We start from the raw sequence: 27511 nt of genomic DNA on the forward strand, positions 1-27511 counted from the left end.
AATATTAGAAAAGATTTTCCCAGCCAGTGTGGCTCAGTGGTTGAGCGTCAACCTATGAACCAGGAAGTCGTGGTTCAATTCCTGGTCAGGGCCATCGATGATTCTCATGGATGTTTCTATCTCTCTTTCCCTCTGCCTTCTTCTCTGAAATCAATAAAATATATTTTAAAAAAGAATAATGATATCATTATTTGTAGGCAATCTGGTTTTTTTCCTCTAGACAGGTTAAAATCATTATTACCCTCCCTCCCCCACCCAAAACACTACTAAAATTAATTTTAAAAATCATATAGAAGACAAAAACACTCAAGTAATTGTAATAAATGTAGCTCTCCAGTGGGTGGTGTCTATAATAAGGAAGGCTACGAATGTGTAGGGGCAGGGAGCATATGAGAAATCTCTACCTTCTGCTCAATTTTGCTGTAATCCTAAAACTGCTCTAAAAATAAAGTCTATTAAGAGAACCAAACACAGGCAGAATGATGAGGCAATATCAAGGGACATAGGAGCCAACTGAAAGGGCTCCCCAATGGTCAAAGCTGAAACATTTGAGCAACAAAGTAACATTGGATTATAAAAGGATCTAAAGAAATAATTCACAACAAAAGAACTTATAAACTAGAAAAATGACTAATGGTTCAGAGTCAATAGTCATCTAAAACAATAACAAGGAATCACTTAACTATAAAATTAATAGAAGAATATCTAATATGGGTGAAAGGTCACTCATAAATGACTGGAAGCTATGTGGTATGACGTTTTGGGAAAGCAATTTAACAACTTGCACCAAATCATAAGGTACAGAGCAGGAGTTGCCGCCGCCCCAGGCTGAGGCAAGGTGTGGAACAGAATCTGACAGTGATGAATCAGGACCAGAGCTCGAGGAACAAGATTCCACACAGGCAAACCACACAACAAGCCCGCCGGCAGCCGCTGAAATCGATGAAGAACCAGTCGGTAAAGCAAAACAGAGCCAGAGTGAAAAGAAGGCGTGAAAGGCTGGGTCCAAACTGGGCCTTCAAGAGGTTACAGAGGTTCTAAGGGTCACTGTCCAGAAATCTAAGAATATCCTCTTTGTCATCACAAAACCAGAGGTCTACAAGAGCCCAGCTTCAGATACCTACGTAGTTTTGGGGGAAGCCAAGATTGAGGATTTATCTCAGCAAGTCCTGCTAGCAGCAGAGAAATTCAAAGTTCTCAGACATTCAAGAAAACACAGACTCCAACTGTCTAGAGGACAGTGAAGAGGAAGAAGCTGATGAAACCGGGGTGGGAGTTAAGACATAGAATTGTTCATGTCACAAGCACATGTGTCGAGAGCAAAGTCAATGCACGCCCTGAAGAACAATAGTAATGATATTGTAAATGCTATTATGGAATCCACACCGTAACCATCTGAAAACGAGGACTTGTTTGTTTGTTTGTTTGTTTGTTTGAAGGAGTGGTGCTGCTTGGTTTGAAATTTGTTCTGTTGCTATCATTAATAAGCCTTTTTGTGGGATTTTTAAAAAGAATCATAAAAATGTTTTTACTACCTGACCTGGAATCCTGCTTGGAGAACTCATATATAATGCAAAAGCAATAAAAAGTTATGCCATAAAGATGTTCATGAAATCATTCTTTATAGTTGCAAAATCAGCACCAACTTAAATGTCCAATGGTTGAGGATCTGTTAAATGTGATGTGGATACTGGACCACACCTGTCATGGTCAACACCTAAAAAATGTCCACCAGGAAAACGCTGCAGCAACACTGGGCACCTGGGCCCGGGGGACTCCACTGGACTGGAGTCGATTCTGGTGTCTCGATGGGGAAAACGAATAAGCACCCTCCTTGCAGGAGTCTGCCTTAGCCTGGATTTATTCTGGAGGTGCTACTAATATGAGGAGAAACCGAAAGGGAATAGAGGAAAGTTATTGCTTTACTAGGGTGTCAGGATTCAGGATGCCCCTTTTCTCTCTAGTCTAATGAATTGTGTTATACTGTTTTTACAATAATTTTATATTTTTTAAACATATTTTTATGTACAGTGAGGCCTTGACTTACGAGTTTAATTCATTCCGTGACGGAGCTCGTAACTCAAATGACTCGTATGTCAAATCAAAAAGTGAACGAGTGAGACACGTGATGCTGGGCTGATGTTGTGGCGTTCACTGTGACGTTCGCTGCGCCAACTAGCGGTGGGGTATCTGAAGCTGGCTCGTAACCTGAATTTTAGCTCACAACTCAAAGCAAAAAATCGGCCGAGAGACGGCTCTCGTATCTTGAAAAACTCGTTAGTCGGGACACTCGTAAGTCAAGGCCCCACTGTATTTCAGAGAGGCAGGGAGAGGGAGAAAGAGATAGAAACATCAATGATGAGAGAGTTCATTGATTGGCTGCCTTCTGCACATCCCCAGGGAGGATGAAGCCTGTAACCCAGGCCTGTGCCCTGACGAGAATTGAACCATGAACTCCTGGTTCATAGGTTGGTGCTCAACCTCTGAGCCACACCAGCCATAGTACTGCAATAATTTTAAATGGAGTACTGATTTCAGCTATATGAAATGACCTCTTTCTAATTTAAACAATAGAGAGTTCCTCGTTTGTGTAATGGGAATAATAACAGTACTTACCGATAGGGAAACACAGGCCCGGGGAGGTCAAAGCTGCTTGCCCAAGGCCATTCAGTTTGAGTGGCAGAGCCAGGCCTCAAAGCCAGGTTGTCTGACACCAAAGTCCAAGCCTTAACCACAAGGTCATACTGTTGCCTATGGTACACTGCATGTGCCACACCATAACCGGAAACGTGTGAACAACCGAGAGGTAAATCTGTAATGAGATCATTCCTAAGACTCAGTGGACAAACGCGAGGAGACACTGCGCTTGGAAGGAATGCGAGCTTGGCTGCGAGTCCTGTCCCACTGAGCCCACTCTGACTCTCCCACACGCTGCCAGTTGGCCCCCATCCTAACCCCCATCAATGGGTCAGGGAAGACTCTGGGGTCATGGGGGCCCCCTTCCGTGCAGGCCCCCACACTTACATGGTCAGCCACGTTGGTGCAGGCCCCTGAGTGGATGAGGGCCCGGGCCACGTCCTCAGAGCCACTGAGAGCTGCGTAATGGAGGCAGCTCTGCTCTTTCTAGAGGAAAACAGAAATCAATGCAATGCCCTACGGACCCTTCACAGCGGGTTCACACAGCACTGAGGGAGTCACTATTCCATGTTTTCTCATAACCCCTCCCCCCTCTACCCCTTCAGGATTATTCTCCCCTTTCAACTCTGAGGCTGGAGAAATCAATGACGCGCCCAGGCCTGGTGACAGTAAAACGAGCTCACTATGACCTCAGCCTGTCCTGGCCTCCTGTCACAACCCCGGAACACAGGCCGAAGGCTGCACCATCCCTTAGCCGGGAAAGACACGCAGCGTACAGACTCTGAGGAGGTGGTGTTCAAAGAAGGGGACGAATCAGATTTGCCAGTACAGGGCACACCCCACCCGGCACGCGTTGCCCAGCGGGCTCTGGTCTCAGGGTGTCCCAGCAGGACCTGGCGGGGCCAGCGCGAGGGCTTGATCCCGCATCAGCTTTCTAAGTGCGCGCCTTCATCAGAGCCCTCTCCCGGCCCAACAAGGCTCTCACACAGAGACCTCCAGGCAGGCCCCAGTGGGTGGCCAAGCAAATGTCCCAGTTTGCCAATATGGGGCCAAGCCAGGACAAGCTGGTCACCCTCTCAAAGTCCTGCCTGGGTGCACGGGGTGGGTGGGAAGTAGCCCACCTCCCAGGGGGAGATACAATCACGTGGGTTGCCCCCCCCACCCCCACCCCCCACCCCCGGAGACCCTGCTGCAAAACACTCAAGGGGTGAGAATTTCTAGATGGACTGTGGCCTCTGCCGGAAACCTCAAGCCAAGGCTGGAGCACAAGGCCCAGAGGAGTGGGCAGCGCCACCCTCACCATGACCGTTATCAGCGCCCAGCCTCTAAATGCCTATGCTTTTCCTGCTACAGAGCCCTCCCAGCACTGAGCGCTGTGCGGGGCACAGGGGAAGGGCCTTGCTGACCAAGGAGCAGCACCCGAGGACACAGCTGGGAGCCCTGAGGCAGCCACTTTCCCTCTCTGGGCCTTGGTGTCCCCCCTCCCCCACCCCCCTAGGCCAGTGGGTCCCTTCTAAGGGAGCTCCGTACATTGTTTCGTGGCTTATAAAACATTCTTCATACTTAGAGTGGTTTAACATGGGTATTTTTACATTTGCCATTTTGCTATTTATTTTCTTTTTTGTTACTAATCCTCACCCCGGGATATTTTTCCCATTGATTTTCAGAGAGAGGAGAAGGGAGGGGGAGGGACAGAAAGAGAAACATCTATGTGAGAGAGACACATTGATCGGTTGCCTCCCCATTTCATAGTTGGGGAAAGAGGCTCAGAGAGGTTAAGTAACTTGCTCAGATCACAGCAGCTCAGCAGTGGAGAAGCCAAGACCAGCACCTGGGCCTGCTGCCTCATAGCCTCCGGGCACACAATGTTCTGGAATCATTGTGGCTGTTACTGCTGACGGGGTTACAGTTCAGCAGCCCAGGGCAGCCGTCCCAGAAACCTCAAGCCAAGGCAACCAATTGATGTGTCTCTCTCATATTGATGTTTTTTCCCCCTCTCTTCCACTCTCTCTAAACATCAGTGGGCCCAGCCGGCATGGTTCAGTGGTTGAGTGTTGACTTAGGAACCAGAGGTCACAGTTTGATTCCCAGTCAGGGCACATGCCCGAGTTGTGGGCTCGATTCCCAGTGTTGGACATGCAATAGGAAACTGATCAATGATTCTCCCTCATCATGGATGTTTCTATCTCTCTCTCCCTCTCCTTTCCTCTCTGAAATCAATAAAAATATTTTAAATAAATAAAAATGGAAAAAATATCCTTGGGTGAGGATTAACAAAAGCCTCAGACATGCAATCCAACAAAATAATTACTTGGTTATGTGAAGATAAGGAATAGAGCTATTTAAAAGTCCGCTGTCAGTAATGGAGAGGCCTGGCTACCTGAGTGAGGGCATTCACGCTGCTCCCTGCCGCCAGGAGGAGCTGCACACAGTCGAGGTGGATCCCTTCAGCAGCGGCGTGCAGGGCGGTCAGACCTTCCTGAAACACACGGGAGAAGGGGAGAGGTATGGGGAGGGCAGGAGGCTGAGGCCAGGACCTGAGACCAGAGGACACCCTCCTGCCAGGCTCCCGGGCTCAGATCTCTCCACTGCCCTGCTCCTAGGACAATGGCCCCATTACCTGCGGTTCCCTAATCCCCGCCCCTGTTGTCTCACTCTGAGGGACAGGTGGTCCATTCACCCCTCTGCTCAGGATCTCCTGCCCTACAAGCAGCCTCACCCCGCTCCCTGTTCATATCCTCCTCTTCCAGGAAGCCGCCCCTGCCCATCCTGGTCACGAGACTCCTCCCTTCTGTGAGCACACACCCTGTGCATGACTTCCTCGTAACCCCTCCTGCCTGGTGCCCCACTAAGCCTGGAGTTTTGTGCCCCGGCTTAGCTTTTCCTGGCGGGCTGTTGGGTCAAGAACACACCCTCAGCTGCCAGCTTTAGGGCCTCTATCGGGGAAAACCACGGGCTGTGGGTTCCTTGAAGGCAGAGAGTGAGTGTCAGCCACTTCTGCTCATCCCGGCGGCAACTCACCGCATTCCTCTCCTCCAAGCCCAGCCCGATGTCCACGAGTTGCTGCAACACAGCCAGGTGGCCCCGGCCGGCGGCCAGGTGCAGAGCCGTGTTCCCCTCCTGCAAGAAGGGGCTGGTAGAATCACACACCTTCCCGGCTCTGAGGGCCTGCGAGAGCCACCCCTTGTTTTATAGACATGGAAACTGAGGTCCAGAGAGGGGAGGTGACATCTCCAGGGTCACAGAGCAAGTCCATGACACGCTGCAGCCCTGAATGCCGGGCCAAAGCCATCCTGCTCCTGAGAACTGGGCCAAAGACTATAACCAGGGTCTTCCAAGGGCCGAGTCCTGGTCTCTCTCTTTTGGACAATTCAAGGCAGACACATACTTTAAAAAAAAAAAAAATCCCTACTTTCCATGCTCCTGTCTAAAACTGGCCCTCCCTGGGGACTGCAGACCACCCACCCTCCTCCTGCTCAAGGCCAGGACCCAGCCACTGCGCCTTGCCCTTTCCCAAGACATGATTAGCTTCTCGTGGAATACTGTGGCCCACCCTGACCACACATTTAAAACTGGGACCCCACCCCTGTCCTCCCGATCCCCGCATCCTGCTCGACGCTTCCTTCTTCTCCATAGCACCGCCGGCCTCCTCAGACCTGCAGGATTTCCTTGTCTCCCATGCTCGTGGCTTATTGTCTGACTCCATTGGCAGAGCATCAGCACCACAAGGTGGGGAGTTCTGTCCATTTTGTTCTCTGGTTCCCCCGAGCGCCTAGCATAGGGCCTGGCACACGGCAGACTCTCAATAGACGTTTGTCCAGTGAGTAAATAATGTGATGGGAGCTTCCCATTGGCCTCCTGCTCTTGAGAGCCAGAGGCCTGGCCATCGCCTCGCCTGTGAGAAGCCCAACGGTGACCGTGGCGGAACCAGAGGCCCCATGCGGCGGGCAGAAGGCACATGTTCTTTGTATTAGAAGTCCCTGCTTGGGGGACAGCTGGAAGGAGGGCGCAGGGCCCCAGCAAAGAGGACAGCCGGAAGCGGCCAGAGATAAGTATGTCCCTAAAGAGGAACCACAGATGGAAGACCAGGGCAAGGTCCCCTGAGGGACCACAGAAGCGTCCAGAAGGGAAGATGCAGCCTTGGCCATTCCTCACACCCCAAAGGCCCCTGGGACACCTCTTGCTGAACCAGTCATAGGGGCCTCCTCACTCAGGCTCCTTCCTCCTACTGGCCTGTCTCACTGCCTTCATGATGGGTGGACATTCCCACTTAGCACAGATTTTTAAAGGGCCCGAGGAGGATGTGAACATATGCCAAAGCCAAAGCAGTACTTAAAAGAGTTAAAAACATGCCCCACTCCCCCATCGTCGATCCATGCGTACATGAAACAGCTATAACTATCTTATGGGATCAAAGGTGAAACATTTACATTTCTTTTATGATGACAGTTATATCATATTAATAAACAAAAAACAAGTTTTAAAAATCCCAACAGCTTTGTTCTGCTTCTCCCCCACCTCTCTGCAAATGTGCATTTAGCGGCCTAGTCAGCTCTCCGCAGCAACAAGGACCAGGCTGGGAATGTGGCCATAGCGCGAAGTCTCCGTGATCAAAGAAATGCAAACGCACTGACATGTGCCCCCAGCTAGCAGGGCAGGGCTTTCTTCTTCCTTCTGGGCTATAAATATCCACATCCTGCCCTTTGAAGCCGCAGGTGGCAGGGACCCCTAAAAGGGCGCTTGAATTCTGCCTGGGCAGGAAGGGGGCTCAGAGGCGGGCGATAGAAGGCATGGCCTGGGGTCCAGTGACCCCTGCCCTCTGCAGTGGGGATGCCCACCCTCCCCACCTCTGTGAGGCCCTATCAGCATCCTCAATGCACCCAGTGGCATTCATCACTTCCTCTGGTGCTCAAAGCCTCTCTGCCATCACAGCACCTGTGGCATAACGTGTGTTGTCACCGTTATGTCATCGTGTTGTCTGACAGGTGGGGTAGCAGGAGTCAGACCTTCAGGAGCCCAGAGCCTTGAAAAGCTCTCTCTGCTGCCCGCCCCAGATGAAATACAAAATGAAAATATTCCTCATCTGAGCATTCAGAACTTCACAGGGGTGTGCAATTTTAAATGCTTCTTTCTAGAATTTCTGACAGCAGGCTTCTGAGCAAGTTCATCAAAGCTGGGCTAGTCGGGCCGGCATAGCTCAGTGGTTGAGTATTGACCTATGAACCAGGAGGTCACGGTTCTATTTTTGGTCAGGGCATATGCCCTGGGTTGTGGGCTGATCCCTAGTAGGAGCATGCAGGAGGCAGCCGATCAATGATTCTGTCTCATCATTGATGTTTCTATCTCTCTCTCCCTCTCCATTCCTCTCTGAAATCAACAAAAATATATTTAAAAAAAAAAGCTGGGCCTTTCTCGTCCTCTGGTTTTGGTGCTCTTGCTCTCCTGGGCCCTGAGTGCAATCTTCTTGCCTCCTGAGTAATGTGTCCTGGCAGGGGCTGCCCTTTCGCCCTCTCTGTAACCCTGCTTCCCGGCTCAGTGCCGGGCACACACACAGCCATTTCCAGCCATGTTTCCAAAATGAAGGAAAGCACCCTAATGGGAGTCTCAGGACCCCACTCAGCCTTTTCATCCCAAAGGATGAATGCAGGCAGATGAATGCAGTGCAGACCTGAGGGCTCAGTGCCCCAGGGCGCAGCCCAGGGAGAGGAGGAGGCACAGACCTAGGCATCAGGATGCCGGCTCCAAACCCAGCTTGGCCGTGGCCTCGCTGTGTGACCCAGGCCAAAGCAGTCCCCTCCCTGGCTCTCAGTTTCCACATGTGTGAAGTGAGAAGGTTGAACTGGCCCCCGATGAAGATGCCTTCCAGCTCTAACACCCTGCGATATATTTGTCTGTGAGCTCTCTGTCCCCTAGCATAGGAACAGGACTCCTACCTGACCAAGCACGTTAATCAGAGGATTAAAAACGGAGTTCATCTCCTTGTTAGAAGCATTGTTTAGAATCTGCTGCAACATATTTGCCTAATACAGCGGTTCTCAACCTGTGGGTCGCGACCCCTTTGGGGGTCGAATGACCCTTTCACAGGGGTCGCCTAAGACCATCGGAAAACACATATATAATTACATATTGTTTTTGTGATTAATCACTATGCTTTAATCATGTTCAATTTGTAACAATGACATTGGGGGTCACCACAACATGAGGAGCCGTATTTAAGGGTCGCGGCATTAGGAAGGCTGAGAACCACTGGCCTAATGATTTGCAATGACCCATTGATACGAGTCATTTGCAGGGTGGTCCTTCCAGTCCCCGTCCCTCACTCCTCAGATTCGTGGAGTGCTCCCTCCTCAGTGCTCCCACCCTCCTTTTGCCATCATCGCTGTAGCTTACTAAACCACAAAGAAAGCAAATGACCACAGGAGGGTGGCTACCATCCCCTACCTCTTCCCACACCCCAACAACAGATGTTCCCAGTGGAATCACAGTCCGCTCATACCCACCAATCCGATTTGCCATCCTGACTCCCCATATTAGATCGTAGCTCTTTACTAGGACTGTGGCACTGAGTTCCTTGAGTAAGGAACTGTCTCGGGCATCTCTGTGCCCCTCACCTGTAGCACAGAGTTGGCCCAGAGAGTGTGTCCAAGAAATTCCGGCTGGATGGACATCAGACACACTCTGGTCTTTGGGCTCCTGCCCCTCCAGCAGGTTAGAGGCAGAAGCAGGCCCAGATGAGCTGCCAGCGCCCACCTCTCTGGAGCCCAGCATCTGGGACCTGCGGTCACAGTACCTTGTCTTTGACACTGTGGTCACAGCCAGAGCCCACCAGGAAGTCCAGAGCCTCCAGCTGTCCATGTGTGGCCGCCAGGTGAAATGCTGTCCTTCCCAGCTGACGGGCGGAGAAGAGAGTGAACTTTTACGCTCTGTCCCTCGGCCTCTATTTCCCCAACCATGCCGGGCTTGCCGTGGCTTCTCCCGACCCAGACACGGTCCCCTCTCCTGGACCCACACACCCAACTTCCCAACAAGACCCCACTAGGGGGTCCCTCCCCCGCTGACACCCTCCTGTGGCTCCCGGCTGCCTACTGAGTAAGGGACAGATTCCTGAGGCTGGGGGTGGAGCTCTTCATGAGGGACCCCAGCCCTCTGGCCCTCACTCCCAATATTCTGACCCGCCTGATCTCACACACAAAGGGCCCTTTTCCACCCCTAACTCTCTAGGGTGCTCTCTCCTCCGTTTGGAACGGCCCCCTGCTTTCCAATCTTATTGACAGAATTCAGTTCATCTACCAAAGGCCACCTCCTCCAGGAAGCAGGAAGCAGTGGCTTCCCTCTCTAACACGTCTAGTCCTTATCAGAGCCTCTCTGACGGAACTAACCACATTTCTGCTGTGTCTTGCTCATTTGTGCCCTAATGTCCCTTCTAGACCCGCAGCTCCCTGAGGCGGGGTCCAGTCTGCACCAGCCACAGCTCAAAGGACACACCTGAGGAATGGGCACGAGTGGCCCTAGGAGCCCCGGGCCCAATGGGAAGGACAGGCTGGACGCCACCCTCACCTTGTCAGCATGGTCCAGGGCCACGTCCTCCAGGTCTTCCATGATGAACGCCAGCACCGGCACGTGGCCTTTCTGGGCTGCGCAGTGCAGTAAGGTTAGGCCGTCCTGAAACAAGCCCAGGGTGGTCCCTGCTGTCTGGAACGGAGACCCTCCTCACACACTGTGAGGAAGAAGGGCTCCTGGCCCCACAAGCAACGTCAGTGAGGGAGGTTTGCAAATGCTGTGTTGACAGCCCAGAGCCTCTACCCTGGCCTCCCATTGCAGCGAGAGTGTGAAAAACAAGAAAAGACTGAGAAATTGTCACAAGATAAAGGAGACCCAGGGGGACAAGATGCCTAAGTGCACTTAGAATATTAAGTTTTTTTTAAAAAAAAACACTGATGACATTTGAATGCAGTCTGTAGTTTAGTAAAACTTGAAATGTCACCAATGACTGGCAAGGTAAGCTTTGGGCTGAGCAGACAGGGGTAATGATGCCTCTGACCCGGGCCACAGCTCATCTAACAGTGAGATGAGTACCTTTGGGAAGGACCTTGAACAAGGGATTGAAAGTAAGACTGGTGGACTGTTTGCAAAGATGGCTGCTACAACTCTTCCCAACCCCCTCCGCCCTTGGCAACACCCTAAGTGGGGGGGCTGTACTGCTCTTTTCAGGGGGAAGCCAGCTCTCTCCATCCCCCCAACCTAAGCTGGCCCTGTGACGGGCTTTGAGCAATAGAATGTGGTGGACACGCTATCATGTGACTTTCCAGCCTTGGCCTCAAGAGACCATGCCACTTCCACCCCTGCATTCACCCATCACTGAAAGAAATGCTAAAATCTCAAGCAGACGTTTGACAGAAGTGAAATAAAATGTTCTTTTTCCATCCACATCCCTGGGCCCCTGAAGTTGAGAAGCCCTGGCTGACAGCATGTGGCCAAGGTGTTTCCATTTCCTTTAGAACCACTGTGCAGGGGTTCCAGGCACTCCACCTGGCTGGGCCCCCCCCCTTCAAACCACAGCGCACACCAGTGACAAGCACACCAGTGACAGCGAGGGACTGCTGGGCTCGCTGACACTGCCCCAGGTAATATACGCACAGCACTGCACGTGCTTCTCCCACAGCTCGGAGGTGGGTGCCAGCATCCCCATTTCCAAAGGGGAAAACTGGATTCAGGGGGGAGAGTAACTTGCCCAAAGATCCCAGAGTTTGGTAAGCAGTGCTTCCTCCTACCCCGCCTCCCTGAGCACAAGGGAGGCAGGTCCCCCTCCCTCTCATGTAATCTTCCGACCACCCTCTGAGGGTGTTACTTGTGTTCCTCTTCTGTGAATGAAGAGGCTGGTCAGACAACCGGGGACTGTCACAGCACCTAGAGTGGTAAAGGATGAGGGGATCAGAAGAAAGAGGGGTTCAATGTTGATGGAAGGGGCACCTCTGGCCCTTCTCCAAGTGCCAGTGGGAGCAGCGGGGGTCCCAGTTTCACAGGGTTGAGCTCAGCTGGGTTTTCAGGAGGCAAACGGGGGCAGGCAGAGGCATGTATGTGGGACCAAAGGGAGCAGCGATAGGGCAGGTGTCAGGGGTGGGGCACACCTGTGCAGCTGGGTCAGGGGACAGAGGGGGCAGGGGCAGTGGGGTCCAGTGGGCTGCCAGTTGAGGCCTTACCTTGTTCTCACAGTGGATCGTGGCCCCCGAGTTGACCAGGATCTGAAGAATCTGTAAGTGGCCAAACCAGGCAGACAGGAGAAGTGCATTCATCCCAAACTAGGGGAGCGGACACGGGAGGAGGGAAGGAGGATGTGAGGAGGTGTGGCTGCTCTGCAAAGTCACACACCGCAAGAGACCGTAAGTGCCACCCAGGCCAAGGAGCGCCCAGCTTTAGGAATTTAAAGTCCAGGACATCTTTAAAAATAGAGGCTGATATACTATTGCAAACTTTCAGGGTAGGGGAGGTTGCTGAATAAAACAGCTGCCATCTACTGTCACCATCATTTCATAAAGAGAGACCACTTTAACGCAAAAAATTTGGAGGGAGCCAATCTCAGAATATACTCTTTCCAAATACAGTTTTTTAAAAACATGTTTTTATTGATTTTTAGAGAGAAGAAGGGAGAGGGAGGGATAGAAACATCAATCAACTGCCTCTTGAACGCCCCCTACTGGGGATCGAGTCCAGAACCTGGGCATGAACCGGTGACCTCCCGTTACATGGGTCGAATGCTCAACCGAGCCACACCAGCCAGGGCAATATTTAAATTTAGACTCTTAAATGTATCCCTGTCAAATGCCATTGTCAGATGCAGCCCCTTCCACAAGCCTGTAGAGCTAATTTTGTAGGTCCTGCTAATTTCAGTGCTCAGCAATGTGCTGCTTGCCAATTTGCTAGTCTTTGTGCAAATTGTTAAAGGATTAGACAGGACAGGGCCTTGTGGCACAGCAAGACAGACCTGCCTTCTGGTGACTTTACTAATCCACTCAGTTATCTGTTTTAGAGCCCAGATCTCTCCTTGCCCACATGATAGCAGGAGGAACTGAAAAGGCTCTCTGAGCACTGAAAGGCCCTTGAAGATGGAGAGATCTCTATGACTGGACAAGGGGTTAAGGGAACCCCTGCAGTGTCAAAGCCCCCAAAGACTTAGCCTCCCCGCCCATCTGCACCTGCACATCTGCATAGCAGCGGTAACCTTGGCAACAACAGTGTTCATAGATCCAGAGTGAGCTTCCCCACCCTGAGACAGACAGACAGGCAGACATGCACACACAGACACGCCTCCATAGGGGTCCCGTACCGCATCCTCATCGTCCACAGCAGCCTCATGCTCCAGCAGCAGCCGCACAGCTTGCTCGTGCCCGGCACCTGCGGCCCAGTGCAGGGCCACCCTGTCCACCTGCCAGGAGTGAGAGGAATCCTGTGAGGCACTGGCTGGCTGCCTGGCCCACCTCCCCCACCTCCACCACCACCAGGCCAGGAAGCTGGTCTACAGCACGGGAGGCCTTGGCTGGCTCTGGTGACCAGTGACTGGGGCCCCAGCCGCATCCTGGTCCCTTCCGCCTCCAAAGGGCAGCAGTGAAGTGCACGTAGTAAAACCAACAACTAGATCCATCTGTCCCCCACCTGCAACTCTTCACAGCTCCCCACTGCTCCTGGGACAAACTGCATGGCCTGGCCCTGCCTACCACTGCTTCTCAGAAATGCCAGCTTCCCCACTCTGTCTGTTCCTGTGGCCTGTGGCTTTTCTCCACGTCCCTGAGGGTCCCTGAGGGCCTGGGTTCTCTCCCCTCTTTCCCTCAGAATGGGTCTGAAGGCTCCTGACCCCCCACCTAGTTCTCACACCACCTTGGCAATTTATGATGGCATCTGGCCCTCGGCACATCCGAGCAGGCCTGGTGGAAGCCAGTGTCCCTTCATAGTTTTCTGCTTGTGAGGTGACAATGAAAGAAACACTAATTTTCGGAGTGGTTTCTCCGCCTGGAACACTGTCCTTCTTCACTGGCTCCTACAAAAACACCTCTTCCTCAAGAAGCCTCCCCGTCCCTCAGGTGGGACAGACCCCTCTGACCCCCATGGAGCTCAATTTCTCTCCGTGGAAATGAATTGTTTGTGATACTCAGTTTAATGTCAGTCCTTCCCCACTAGACTATCAGCTCTAAGAGGACTGCATCATGGGTTTTGCTCTATCCCTAGCAGCTAGCACAGCGCTGGCACAGAGTAGTAAGCCCTTAATAAATACTTATTGATTGAATGAATCAATGAATGAGTGAGTGAATGAATGAATGAGTCTGGCATTAGCATCCTATCATCCAACAAATCCACGCTTCCTTGCTAGTGCTTGTCCAGGAGTTGAGACCAAGGCTCCAGTCATCAACAACTCGCCGTGTGACCTCAGCTTACTTGCTGCCCCATCTGTGCCTGCTCTAAAATATGAACAGGACTAACACTTCTGCCCCCTCCCCTCTCTAGGGGAGGGTGAGGATCACCAGGAAACAGGTGGGTGAGTGCTCTGAAAACCTCAGAAATCCTGTTACTATTACTGAGTCCCAGGTCATACCCTTGTCGTGTCACCCGGACAGAGCAGCCTCTGCTGGGGTCAGAAACCCTGCATCCAACCTTTTCAGCCTCCACTGACTAGCACCCAAGCTGGCATCTCCTCTAAGGTGCTCCTGACAGCCGGAGCCCCGAGGCGGGAGATGCTACCCAGTGGTACTCAGGCCTATCCTCAGTGTCCCCCACCAGAAGGAATGGCTTTGCCCTCTGTCCTCTTCCTCAGCAGGGCTGTGGACCACCTCACCTGCAGCCTTCCCAGAGGCCTGATCTGCCTCCCAGCCTGGTCATTGAGTCCCTGAGGGCAGGCGGGGGCCCACAGCAACTTGACACATTCAGTGGGCACAGAGGGCCCTCAGAGAATTGAGCTGGACGGCTGCCTCATGCATGCTCAGCCTCTCTCTTGGTCTGGTCTCTCTTGGTCTCAAACCCCTGGACTTCTGACCTCAGGCATCACTCCACCTTTGTCCCTCCAGGTAATGCTCCTATCTGCCTATCTGTCAGCCTCTGACTCCTGACCTTCCTTGGGTATGCCTTTCAGATGGGTCACAGTATCTATATTATAAAAGGCCTGTGGCCCTAACGACTGGTGTGGGTGGGTAGGGCCGCACTCTGGGCTTCTAGTCTATAATAATAAAAGTGTAATATGCTAATTAGACCGGACAGCCCAACAATCTTCCGGATGTCCTTCTGAACAACCTTCCGGATGAAGCTGGGCTGCATCAGGACTCTAGTAACTTATAAGAGTATAAGTTCTGGAATTGCCCAAGTCTGGCTCAGAATCCTGACCCTGACTTGGGGTGAGGCCTCAGAGACCTTGAGACAATGTGGACAACCTGCAGATGCAGATGCAGACACCATAAACTCTCCCTCCTGGGGGGAGGCGTCCCCGCCACACTGTGCCCATGCCCCTGGAGGTGGAGGAGCCTGGTTACGCACGTGGTTTCTGGCCCTAATGTTGACTCTGCTTCTGATCAGCTCCTTCATCCTCCCGATGTTGTTCCTGCGGGCAGCCTCGTGGAGCTGCCTCTCCAGAGGAAGTACTGTGGGAGAAAAAGGGGAGTGGGGTGAGAGTGAGGGCCCCACACTGCATACAAGGTGCAGTGAACAGCCCCTCCCTGGCCCCGAATGTTTCCTGGGCTGGGGTCTTCCAAAGGAATGGAGCGTGAAGGTGATGCCATATGTCGGGACTTCCCCAGACAGCTTGCGTTTCCTTCTAACTCACCACAGGTCCACATGGCCAGGACTCGGCCAAACCCTGAACATGGGAGACCATGGGCAAGACCATCCGCAGAGCTGGGTGTGTGCCCCTCACCCGTTAGAGGTGCCCCATCACCCAGGCTTCATGTCTGCTCTCCCGGAGCTGCTCTTAAGAAGGGAATGGAATTCATCCCCCCTGGAGTCTACAGCTGCCTTTTTCACAGCCCTGTATAGAAAGCAGCCAGGAGCTACTGAGTCCTCTGCTTCGCCGGGCCCTGTGGAGGCCAGGGGCATGCTCACCAGACTTCTCTGTCCTCATCCTTCCGCCTCTTCACTTCTCTCCCAGCTAGGGGGCCTTCCCTGCGGTCTCTGCACACCTCTCACCCTCATCATGCACCTTCATTTCAGTCTCAGACGAGAGAGAACCTCAGAGCGCCCCTGCCAGCCCCCTACATGGGCAGTGGTGGACTCAGAGGGTGAGTGGCCACGTCAGGAGGGATCAGGCCTGGTGACCCCCATACTGCTGTCATCCTGACTGCTCTCGGCTTGTGAGGATGTCTGAGCTCCTTGGCTGGACCTTAAGGTCCTTGCAGGCCCTGGCCACACCTGACCCTTCCCAATCCACCTACAGCTCACAGCAGGCCCAAAGCTGGGCACAGGAAGGGATCCACAAAACTCTGCTTCCATGAGTGACACCAATAATCCCCAGACTAAGAGATGCCCGTCCCTCCTCCAGAAAAGCTTGGACACACGGCCAGAAATATTTCCTGGCCCTTTGCGCAGCCATTGCAGGAGGTAATCTTGTGGTTTTATTGCTGCCAGACCCACATCCTGCATGTATGGTCCAGTGTGAATGTCTAAACCCAGTTTCTGTCTAGGGACAGGTGGCCAGCAATGCATTGAGGTGACAGACAGGCCTACCATCAGTTTGGTTTGCCTGATAAATTCCACTTGGCTTCCCAGATGTGGGAGAGGGTCTTGGGCTTTCTGGTGCCTCACAGATACAACCTGTGGACCTCAGAGTAGCTGCTCCAGGGCAATCAGCTCCGGCTGAGTCATTGTCTGGCTGTAAGACTTAGTTACTTAATTATCTCGTCCCTCAGTTTCCTCATATTCCAAATGGGGACATAAGCTGCCCTCCAGGGCTATTGTAATGATTAGATATAAGATAAGAGAAGCCTCTAGCATGGTGTCTGGTAAGTAGTGCCACCTTTGTCATCACTATCATTCCTCCAAGACAAAAGATCAGAGATTAAATTCTGGTGGCTGCGACAGGAGATTTGTGGGTGGTGGGCACATGGTGCAATAGACAGATCTTGTCATATAGAAACTCACACCTGAAACCTATATGTTCATGTTGACCAATGTCACCCCAATAAATTTAATAAAATAAATAAATAAATTCTGGTGGCCAAAGACCTGGAAGTGAGCCAGTGAAGCCCTAACCAAGGAAAGCACCTCCCTACCCACCTCCCTGCATCACTTTTCTCCATCACACCTCTCACCACGGGCAAATGCTATATTCACATATTTAAGCTTACAGTCTGCTTCCCCCATTACAATATAAGCCCATGATGGGACAGATTTTTGTCTGATTTGTTAATTACTATATCCCCAAATTCAGGCCCTGGCATGCATCTATATGTGTGTAATTTTTAAAATATATATATTTTATTGATTTCAGAGAGGAAGAGAGAGGAAGATAGAAATATCAATGATAAAAGAGAATCACTGATTGGCTGCCTCCTGCATGCCCCCTACTGGCGATCAAGCCTGCAACCAGGACATGTGCCCTTGACCAGAATCAAACCCGGGACCCTTCAGTCCACAGGCCGACACTCTATCCACTGAGCCAAACTGGCTAGGGCAATGTAATTTTTAAAATTTGGGCCCTGGCATATATTTGTTAAATGAATGAGAAACACACAAATCATCAAATCTCCTTGGGGCCTTGGAACTATAAAATACTGCCTCAGTTAAGACTCATTAGCCCCATGGAAAACCAAGCCGTAAGCTCAGGGAAATGATAGGAAAGAAGCCCAGGGGAAGGCAGCTTCCTGTCAATACTTCAGGGCATGGAGAAAACACCACCTTCCAAGTGAGGTCCACCTTGATAGCGCCATCTCCCCATTCCGAAGGGCCTGCCTTTCCTGCAGTGAGGAGGCCCTTCTGGAAGAGCCCCTCTCAGACCTCAAACATCTCCAGGAAGCACAGGCTCCCTGGCTTTTCTTTCCTTAACCTCTTGGCTGTAAACCCCCACGACCCAGGTTTGGGAAAGGAGCTGGCACTGCAGGCGTGAGCTTAGAGAAGCTGGGGTTCTAGTACCCCCTCTGCCACTTTCTAGCAGCAGGATCCTGGGCTAGTCCCGTCCCAGGGGGAGTCTCAATTTCTTCAGCTGTAACATTGCAGGAGGGTCAAGAGAAAGTGATCCGAAGCCATCCCTTCCAGCTCTGACTCCTTTCTCTTAGCTGAAGCCCAGGGGCTGTGGGCTGGTTTGTGCTGGCAAACAGCCAGGAGTCCAAATGGGAGCAAGCCGACCCTGCACAGCCCAGATACAACTGAGTCTCCTCTCTTCCATGCACCTCAGCCCGCGCATCCTCTTTGTGGCCACATCAGATACACACGGCACTCTAATCCCTGGGCCTCTGCCCAGGCTGGGGCCTCTGCCCAGAATTCCATCCCACACTTCCCCATGCATCTGGCTGCACATTGTAAAGGTCCCGATCATGTGACCCTCTGTCCCAGGCAGAACCCTGTACCCTCTGAAGTAACACCTTGATAGAGCCCCTCCCCCGCCCATCCCCTGGAGGCCGCTGGCACCATCCTGCTCTCCCCTCTCCCAGCTGATGCCCACCTGGCTGCTGCTCCCTGGCCTTGGGACCCTGGCACTGGGCACACCATAGCCCCTCCCCTCTGGGTTTCAGTTTCCCCATCTGATGTCACGGCTCTTCACGCACAGGGGTGCTGGGGGCGCTGGGGGCGCTTACTGACTGTGACCTTGGGTCTCTTATTTAACCACCCTGTGCCACAGCTTTCTCTTCTGCAGAAATGGAGATGGCAGTAGGTCCCACCCCTAGGGCCGCCATGGAGGTCAAGGACCGTGCCTGCCGCTCGGCCTGGCACAGCAGTGAGCTCTCAGTAAAGGTCGCAGCGCCGGCTTATTGCGAGCGAAGGTCTCAGGCGCGTGGCAGTGTCCCCTCGGCCCGATGCACGTTCCTCTCGGCGCCACAACGGAGCCCAAGGCAGAGAAGGACACGTGGGCCGAGCCAATCCCAGCCGGGGTCGCCCCCGCGGGCGTGTGGGGGTGCGGGGGGTGCGGGAGATGCTCTGGTCCCTGCCCGCCCCGCCCCCGCCCCCGCCCCCGCCCCGGCCTCGCAGCGCCGCGGACTCACGGCCGTCGGTCTCCCAGGGCAGGTGCTCCTCCATGCCGCCGCTCGCAGCCCCGCGCTCGGCCCCGCGCCAGCCCACCAGCCGCGCATCCCCGGAGCCGGGCGGGAGGGGAGGGGAGGGAGGGGGCGCGGAGCCGGGGCGGGGAGCATCCAGGTGCGGGCGGCAGCCGCTCCCCTTGACCCCCCCCCCGCCCCCGCCTGGGCCCTTGGGGATGATGTGAACTCGGCTCTGCGGCCTCTCCCCGCCCCCGCTGCCCATCCCCCGCCCCCCATCCCAGACCAGGCTCCCTGGACCTGGCCCACCACGCGTGTCGGGGAGGGAGGGGCCACTCTGGCTCCCCAGGTTCCCCTCCGCGTGTCTCCCTCCTCCTCTCCTCTCCCCCCGCCCCCCGGAGCTGTCCCAGCCTGCACGCCCCGAGGTGTGTGTGCACGGCCTCCGGCAGGCCCCATCCTCGGGGACTGGGCAGGCTCTTAAGGCACAGAAGCCCGGGCAAGCGTATGAGAAGATGGCCAGGTTCATTCATGATCCGAAACATACAAGTTCAAACGAGAATGAGGTTTCACTTGCGCCAGTTAGACCGACAAACATGGGAAAGCTGGGTAGTGCCAAACGGTGGGGAGTGAGGAGCTGTCCCAGCCAGGTCACTGCTGCTGCGAGCAGCCTGGGGCCTCCGATCTCAGAAAGTCTGGCAACAGTGAGGGGGATTCCAGCTCCTTCTCCTCCTCTTCACCTGTAAGGCCCGCGGCTGGAGCGGGGTCTGCCAGTGGTTCCGCCTGGTGGGCCCTGGTGGCAGCAGGGACCTCTCTCCCAGGTCCCTGAAGAGGAGGTGAGGCCCCAGCAGGGGTGGCAGGTTTCTCCACAAGATGCCCTCCCCCCCCCCCCCAGGCTTTTCATTGTTCTTACTTCATATCTTGAGAAATTAGAGGGTTGTTTTATGTGTTTCTTTTGTTGTTTAACAAACTAGAACCGACTTGTGTTCTGCACTCTGCCTGGTTGATTTCATGCTGCTTTGCTACTTGAGTGGCATTCTCTTGGGAAGGCGGCATCCCAGGCCCAGCCCCGACCTGCTGAATCAGAACCTGCATTTATTTATTTTTTTAAATATTTTTATTAATCTCAGAGAGGAAGGGAGAGGGAGAAAGAGAGAATCGTTGATCAGCTGCCTCCTGCACGCCCCACACTGGGGATCGAGCCTGCAACTCAGGCATGTGCCCTGACCGGGAATTGAACTGTGATCTCCTGGTTTATAGGTCGACCCTCAACCACTGAGCCACACGGGTTTCAACAAGATCCCTGGTGATTCCTGTTTACATTAAAGTAGGAGAAGCACTGCTCTAGGCTGTCCATCCCAGTCCATTTTTTTACAGGCTTTTATTTCGGTACCTTCCATAAGCAGATCTAGCCTCTTGCACTGTCTTCATTTAGTGAGCACCCGCTGTGAAGCAGCCACTGTGTCAGTCCCGTATCAGCATTATCTCATGCACTCTTCCCCCTTCCCCGACGCCCACCCTGTGAGGTGAATGCTGTTACCAGCCTCTTTTTCTGGGAAAATGGCTGCTCACAGTCACAAGACCTGAGGAGCCTCCGGCCCAAAGTCCCACAGCCAGTAAGTGGCCAATTCAAACACAGCACATAAGCTACACAACTGCTCTCACCGAGGGCCAGGCTGGGATGCCAGCTTCTGCGCACCCCCTGCAGGAAGATGGGCACATGCCAGTGTCAGGACACAGTCCGTGAAGGTCCTGTCACCTTACAGTGGGGGGAACCTTCCCCTCAGAGCCCCAGGGCCACTCCCTGAGAGTCGGGGGTCTCTGCTCAGGGCTGCAGTGCATTCTGCCTGCTCTCCCTTCTAGATACCCTGGTCCTGGGCATCTCAAATCGGGGTGCCCATACCCTGAGGGGACACAGTCATGGACAACGGGCACAGGAAACCACAGTTAAAACCTCAATTTTACATGATGCCAGAGGCAGAGTGGAAAAGTTGCATTTTTTTATATGTATTTTTCTTACTGATTTCAGAGAAGAAGGGAGAGGGAGAGATAGAAACATCAATGATGAGAGATAACTATCGATCAGCTGCCTCCTGCACGCCCCTACTGGGGATCGAGCCCACAACCTGGGCATGTGCCCTGACCAGAATCGAGCCCGGGTACCTTCAGTCCGCAGACCGACACTCTATCCACTGCACCAAACCGGCTAGGGCAAAAAGTTGCATTTTTATTAGAACAACCATGTTGTTGTTGTTGTTGTTACATACTGCATTCTTCCATTTAACACAAGAACAAACTGATAATAAACACTATTTAAAAGAAATGCTGGACTCTGAAAAGGGTGGTGGCAGCAACACTTCTCACTGCAGAATCACCACCCACTTTCTGCAGTTAACATTGCTATTCTTCCATGATACAGGTTCACGTGGAAAAACTTGTCAGCTTTTGGTCAGGGCCAGGAGATGAAATATAGAGCATGTCCTAATTAGCTAATGTAAGCTCTTAGGGTGGGCCCATAAAACATGGCCATTGTTTTGTTAAGCATCTGCAACCTGCAGAATTCCTTAGCCCTGAGCTATGATTTCTGCTCAGTATCTTAAAGCTGAGCTCTGACCCATCTGACTGCTCCTCAGGGCTGAGGGAGGTGCTAGTCATCAAAGTCTGGAATGTGATCATAGGAGTAACCCCGGGAGCCTTTGGATGCACAGTAAGCAATGCGCAGGTGGTAAAACCCTGACAGGAACACCGGGGTGCCAATGATCAGAACAGGAATGGCCTGGTCTTCTCCCCTTTGCTGATATAGCAGGAGGGAGCCTACCAAAAGCAGTACCATGGCAAGCGCAATGGCCTTACATGGAATCTTAGGAGGGCTTTTCTTAACCTGGAGGTCAATGTAGCCATCCTCTGTCCTAGAGTCTTGAGTATTTCACTTTCCTACTGGGGATCCCAGTAGCCAGGTTGATACGAGGTGGCATCATAACACACTGACACAGCCACAGTCCCTTACCGGAGCGCCATGCCAAATCATCCGCACGCCGACAGCCCGCTCACCACTGGAAACAGAGATGCTCACGACACGCCTCACCTGACTGCCACCTGCCCCACCCCGCCCAGACTGGATCAAAAACAACCATGGGTTTACGAGTAAGAGTATAGATACACTACCCCATGGATCACCTGGACAAGGCCACAGAGCTTTGGGTTCCCACTGCTCTATCCCTGGGAGTATTGGGAAGGAAATATTTGGCTCTGCCCTTTTCCTGTCCCTGCCAGGATGCAGAGCCCATTTCACCATGCATCTCCAGCCCTCACCACACACACACACACACACACACACACACACACACACACGCCATCTCCATGTCTTTCCAAAGCAAGTAGTACCCAGCTTCACATATATGCTGCCTCCACCCCTTTGGCATCAGGGACTGTGGGGCTGAGGGACAAGAAGAACATGTAATTCAGAGACCACCAGGTTGGACATGGATGGACAGGGGCCTGAGAGCACAGTGCTGGGGCTTGGGGTAGGGGTGAGGGGGGGGCTCCAGGACCGGTGTGAGTCTGTGTGACAGAGGGAAGTGATTGACCTGAACACAGATTAGGAATAAGGAGGAATTATGAAGTTGAGGAAAACAGGTGAAAACCTTGCTTTGTGGAAAAATAAGGCCCATACTGTCATGTATGAGCTCCACATAGTAACTTCGTAGCTTAGTAATGCATGATTTCAAACGCCTTTCATGTTAATCCTCAGGGAGGGGAAAAACAATAAAATTAAACTTGCCAAAGTGCCTCCAGCGGAACGGCATTTCCTCTGCCTGCCTCAGAGCCTGTGCACTTGCTGCTCTGTTTTGCTTGGAGCAGCTCTTACCCACCCCTTTCCATGGCTGGTTCCTTGTCATTTTCCAGGACTTGCCTAAGTGTCACCCTCCCAGTGCAATGGTGCCACCCCTACCCTCACTGTCCCTCTCACAGCAGCCTTCTCTGCCCAAGCACAGTCACAATCACAGTGTGTAATTCAGTGGCACTAACAACACTGGGTTCACCGGCTCCCACTCGGAACCCACTGCCCTGTCATTTCATTCTCAACAGAAGCCCTAGTCTGGTGCCATTACGATAGATTTACAATGAGTAGCCTCATCCACTTACCATTTGGTATTTTTATTGATTTCAGAGAGGAAAGGAGAGGGAGAGAGAGAGAGAAACATCAATGATGAGAGAATCACTGATTGGCTGCCTCCTGCACGCCCCCTACTGGGGATTGAGCCTGCAACCTGGGCATGTGCCCTTGACTGGAATCAAACCTGGGACCCTTCAGTCCACAAGCTCACAATCTTGCCCAGCCGTGGGCAAACTACGGCCCGCGGGCCGGATCCGGCCCCGTTTGAAATGAATAAAACTAAAAAAAAAAAAAAGACCGTACCCTTTTATGTAATGATGCTTACTTTGAATTTATATTAGTTCACACAAACACTCCATCCATGCTTTTGTTCCGGCCCTCCGGTCCAGTTTAAGAACCCATTGTGGCCCTCGAGTCAAAAAGTTTGCCCACCCCTGGTAGCCACTGAGCCATTGGGTATTTTTTACCAATGCAGAGCTCTGGGGTCTATTCTTACAGATGGATTCCTGGGTCAAAGGGTAAGTGCACAAAAGATTTTACTAGCTGCTGCCAAATCCCCTCCACATGTTCTATACTATTTTCTATCCCCATCAGCAAGCAGTGTCTGAGAGAGCCTATTTCTCTCAGATTTTCCAACAGAATATACTCTCAAACTTGGAATTTTGCCAATCTGATAGGTAAGAAATGTTAAACTTAGTGTAATTTTAATTTGCATCCCTATCATTACAGGCAAAGTTGGTTATCTTTTTCTATGTTTATGAACCATTTTCATTTTTTTCTGAGAACGATCTGTTCTTATCTCTAGCTCACTTTCCTTTATGATTGTTGACTTTTTTTAAGAGAGTTTTTTTTTTTTAATTGATCTTAAAAAGGGAGGAAGGGAAAGAGAGAGAGAGAAACATCGATGTGAGAGAGCTACATCCAACGGTTTCTTCCTGTAGGCGCCCCTCTTGGGGATCGAACCTGGAAACTAGGTAAGTGCCCTGACCAGAACTGAACCCTCGACCTTCTGGTGCACAGGATGTCACTCCAACCAACTGAGCCACACAAGCCAGGGCTTAAGAGAATTCCTTGTTTTATTAATAAAGTAATGTCTGTTGGTTATCAAAGAAAATTTAAAATACAGGCAAGGAAAAAAATAGCCTTAATTCATCTACTCAAGAATGCCACTGGGAATCACTTGCTATACACTATGCTAGCCCCTTTCTAACAAAGGAAAAGGATACGCACAGTTGTATATAGGTTTAATATGATTTCAAACCCACTTGTTTATGACTTAAGTGCAGTTGTTTTAATCCACTCGTTTATGACAAAGAGAAAAAATTGCTTTGATATAAGTATGAAGTGATGTCAGGTGTCATCATTCTACATCTGTTGTCACTGATAAGCAGTCCGTAACCCAGCAGCTGAGGGATTCCCTCCAGACTTGTCGATAAGAAAGTGTGTAGAAGTAACTATGGCAATGGAACGTTCATACTATAAACACTGACAGTTTGTGAGGACTATTTGAGTTTTAACCTAAAAATTCCTGGAAGACCTTTGGGGCATTCGCTCCTGTCCTGGGCAGGCACTCTTACAGAGACAGTGGTGATAAGCCATAGGGCTGCCCAGCTTACCTATCACAAACTGGCATCTCACTCCCTGGCAATGTACTCTAGCAACAGAGAACTTTCACTTTAGGCACTGGCAGCTGGAAATCAGCTCTGGTTGGTCTACCCAGTGCCTACTGGTATAAAAAGGTACATCTCATATTAAATTTGGACTTGATTCCTTCATCTCCCCTTGCCTGGAACAAACAGTGTGATCAATTTGTCATTTGTTTGGAGTATGTTATTTTTGTATTTGGCTTATTAAGAGATATTATCCTGTGTGCTTTGGCTTATGAAATTATTATAATTCCTACAGCAAACTTGTGCTTAAATAAATTGCTGGCAAAGACAACTCAGTCTCTGAGCATTGCTTTTGCTGCCTCCCAAACAGACACACACACACACACACACACACACACACACACACACACATGCAAACAGTGGTAAATATTTGCTGGTCGTGCGCCAGTGCTTGGGAGTCAGAGCCTGCACTTGTCTGTCTGCTTACCAGCAGCGGTTCTCAACCTGTGGGTAGCGATCCCTTTGGGGGTCGAACAACCCTTTCACAGGGGTCGCCTAAGACCATCCTGCATATCAGATATTTACACTATGATTCATAACAGTAGCAACATTACATTTATGAAGTAGCAACGAAAATAATTTTATGGTTGGGTCACAACATGAGGAACTGTATTTAAAGGGCCAGAAGGTTGAGAACCACTGGCTTAGAGCATCAGCTCTGTGAGGGAGGAAGGCCTGGTGTGCCTAGAGGAGGGAACGGGGTATAGGGGCAGAAGGTTCTGGCCAAGTGGGTCAGGAGTGGCCAGTGGACAGCCCCGGGAGAGGTGCCTGTATTGCGTGGGCAATTTGATTGTTAGTGGGAAGGAGCATCACTCTGCCGAATTGTTCACCCAAAGGGGAGGGGAGGGAGATGGGGGAACAACAGGACAAGCTGTGTGGCCCTGGACAAGTATCTCTCTCTCTCTCTTTTTTTTTTCTTCTTAAATATATTTTTGCTGATTTCAGAGAGGAAGGGGGAGGGAGAAAGAGAGGAAAACATCAATGATGGGAGAGAATCACTGATTGGCTGCCTTCTGCACGCCCCACACTGGGTATTGAGCCTGCAACCTGGGTATGTGCCATGACCAGGAATTGAACCGTGACCTCCTGGTCCATAGGTCCATGCTCAAACACTGAGCCACACTGGATGGGCTTTCCCTCTTTTCTTAAGGAAATAGGCCTGGATGGTCTTTTAGGCCCCTTCCTATGAAAGAATTATGCTAAGATGGGATGAATAATCTATTAGAAGAAGAAAGCATTGATTAATGATCCAAAAGGGCAGGGCTGGATTATTTTCAGGCCTTTGGACACCCCCTAAATTCACAAACCTTCCCAGCACTTGTGTGCCCATGTCTTCCTGAGTCTAGTCCCAGCGCTGCCACCCTCTAGCTGTGTGACTCAGGGCAAATCACTAAATTTCAGTTTCTTCCCTCAGTTTTTTTAACAAGGTCATTTCAAAATGTCTAGGGCAGTGGTCGGCAAACTCATTAGTCAACAGAGCCAAATATCAACAGTATAACGATGGAAATTTCTTTTGAGAGCCAAATTGTGTAAACTTAAACTGCATAGGTAGGTACATTGTTATTAACTTAATTAGGGTACTCCTAAGCTGGCCTTTGCTAAAAAAGTCCTCAATCTGATTGAGGTACGTTCGCTGAGGTCGACCCCTTCCAACTCTCCCATCCACACTTGTCTTGTGTACTTGTTTTGTCTATCTCCTTTCCAAAAGCCGACTTCTGCGCATGGGCCACAAAGTTTCAATCGCACTGTACATGCGCGCCCGCACGTGGTATTTTGTGGAAGAGCCACACTCAAGGGGCCAAAGAGCCACATGTGGCTTGCGAGCCGCGATTTGCCGACCACTGGTTTAGGGCCTTCCCCAGCATGCAGTGAATGCCCCATTATGGTGGTGATCATTACCCTCTGCTCCACTGCCACTGGCACTACCCTGGGCCCAGTGCCAGGAAATCTAAGCTCCATTTTCAGAAGAGGCAGTGAAGCTGAGAGGTAAATGACTCGACCAGGGACACGCTGCAAACAGGTGAGAGTTGCAAGTGGAATCCAGATGGGCTTCTCTCCAAAGTGAACCCAGTGGTCCCCAAGGTGCAACACCCGCTGCGTCCAGGTTGGGGCCGTGCCACCGGTGAGATCCGAGGACATCTCTCAGACCAGCGTCTGCCGGGTTGACTTTAGGGGGCGACTCTCTCGCCAGGAAAGAAAGCGATTTGGGAGGAAGCCTCAAAAACAGCGCTAGCCGGTCCTCCGGTGTGGAGGAGGCAGCCGGGAGGGTGGGCGCCCAGCTTCTCCGAGCTGAGCCTGGTCCAGGAGCCCTGCCGGGCGTGGGCGGGGCGGGGCGGGCTTGGCCCGGCTGCAGTTCCCGTTATCGACACGCGGGGGAGCCAGCGCCGCGAAGAGCTGCCCTAAATACCGTGGTTTCCGCGGGCGTGCGCACACTGGTCTGTGCCCACCACCGTCACGACCGTGACGTAAGCCAGAGGGGCGCGGAGCGGGAGAGGCTGGGGGTCCGGGCTGTGGTCTGGCCTGAGGTTGGCTCGGCCTGCCGGTGAAGGAGCAGGCACAACGCGGGGCCGCGGGTGCTCGCCGCGCTCACTCTCCCGCAGCGGGCCCTCCATCGGGCTTCCTGCTGCTGTTGCCCCGAAGGGCAGGTGGAGGTCCTAGGATGCCAGGCCAGGGGCTTGGTGCGCGCGGGCGGGCGGGGCGAGGGAGGAAGAGGTGCAGCGGGATGTGGTAAATGTGGGGTTAACTGCCTCCGGCCTTTCTAAGCCGGAGGGAAAAGACAGAATATTCACACAGAAAGTTTGGGGATTGACTATGGGTTCCTGTTAGAGTAATGTACATTTTTAAAAACTGCACAACAGGGCAAATGCTTAACCCCTCAAAAAAATTTATAAAAGCCTAGTTTCTAAGAGAGGTGAAGGGATGGGATGACC

The 27511-nt window shown here is 52.1% G+C and overlaps 1 protein-coding gene and 2 pseudogenes across 4 annotated transcripts in view; 1 reads left to right on the top strand and 2 right to left on the bottom strand.

Moving 5' to 3' along the window:
* The window catches only part of ANKDD1A (ankyrin repeat and death domain containing 1A), a 30566-nt gene extending 11697 nt beyond the window's left edge, over positions 1-18869 (bottom strand). For both annotated transcript variants that reach the window (XM_081090258.1, XM_081090257.1), the window contains exons 1-9: positions 18807-18869; positions 15154-15257; positions 12962-13060; positions 11838-11936; positions 10195-10299; positions 9428-9526; positions 5659-5757; positions 5018-5116; positions 3025-3123 (exon numbers count right to left, since the gene is read on the bottom strand). In XM_081090258.1, the coding sequence (XP_080946384.1) occupies positions 3025-3123; positions 5018-5116; positions 5659-5757; positions 9428-9526; positions 10195-10299; positions 11838-11936; positions 12962-13060; positions 15154-15257; positions 18807-18840 (837 nt within the window). In that variant the 5' untranslated portion in view covers positions 18841-18869. The remainder of the gene's footprint in view (positions 1-3024; positions 3124-5017; positions 5117-5658; positions 5758-9427; positions 9527-10194; positions 10300-11837; positions 11937-12961; positions 13061-15153; positions 15258-18806) is intronic.
* On the top strand, positions 711-1341 carry LOC308527315 (nascent polypeptide-associated complex subunit alpha-like; annotated as a pseudogene). Its single transcript has 2 exons — positions 711-714; positions 799-1341. The product of its transcript is annotated as a nascent polypeptide-associated complex subunit alpha-like (transcript).
* A 2572-nt stretch (positions 18870-21441) lies between the features above and the next one.
* On the bottom strand, positions 21442-21772 carry LOC308528035 (transmembrane protein 230-like; annotated as a pseudogene). The gene has a single exon. The product of its transcript is annotated as a transmembrane protein 230-like (transcript).
* Between the last annotated feature and the right edge of the window lie 5739 nt (positions 21773-27511).

The sequence above is a fragment of the Myotis nattereri genome (genome assembly GCF_964212035.1).
Source record: "Myotis nattereri genome assembly, chromosome: 1".
Taxonomy (NCBI): domain Eukaryota; kingdom Metazoa; phylum Chordata; class Mammalia; order Chiroptera; family Vespertilionidae; genus Myotis; species Myotis nattereri.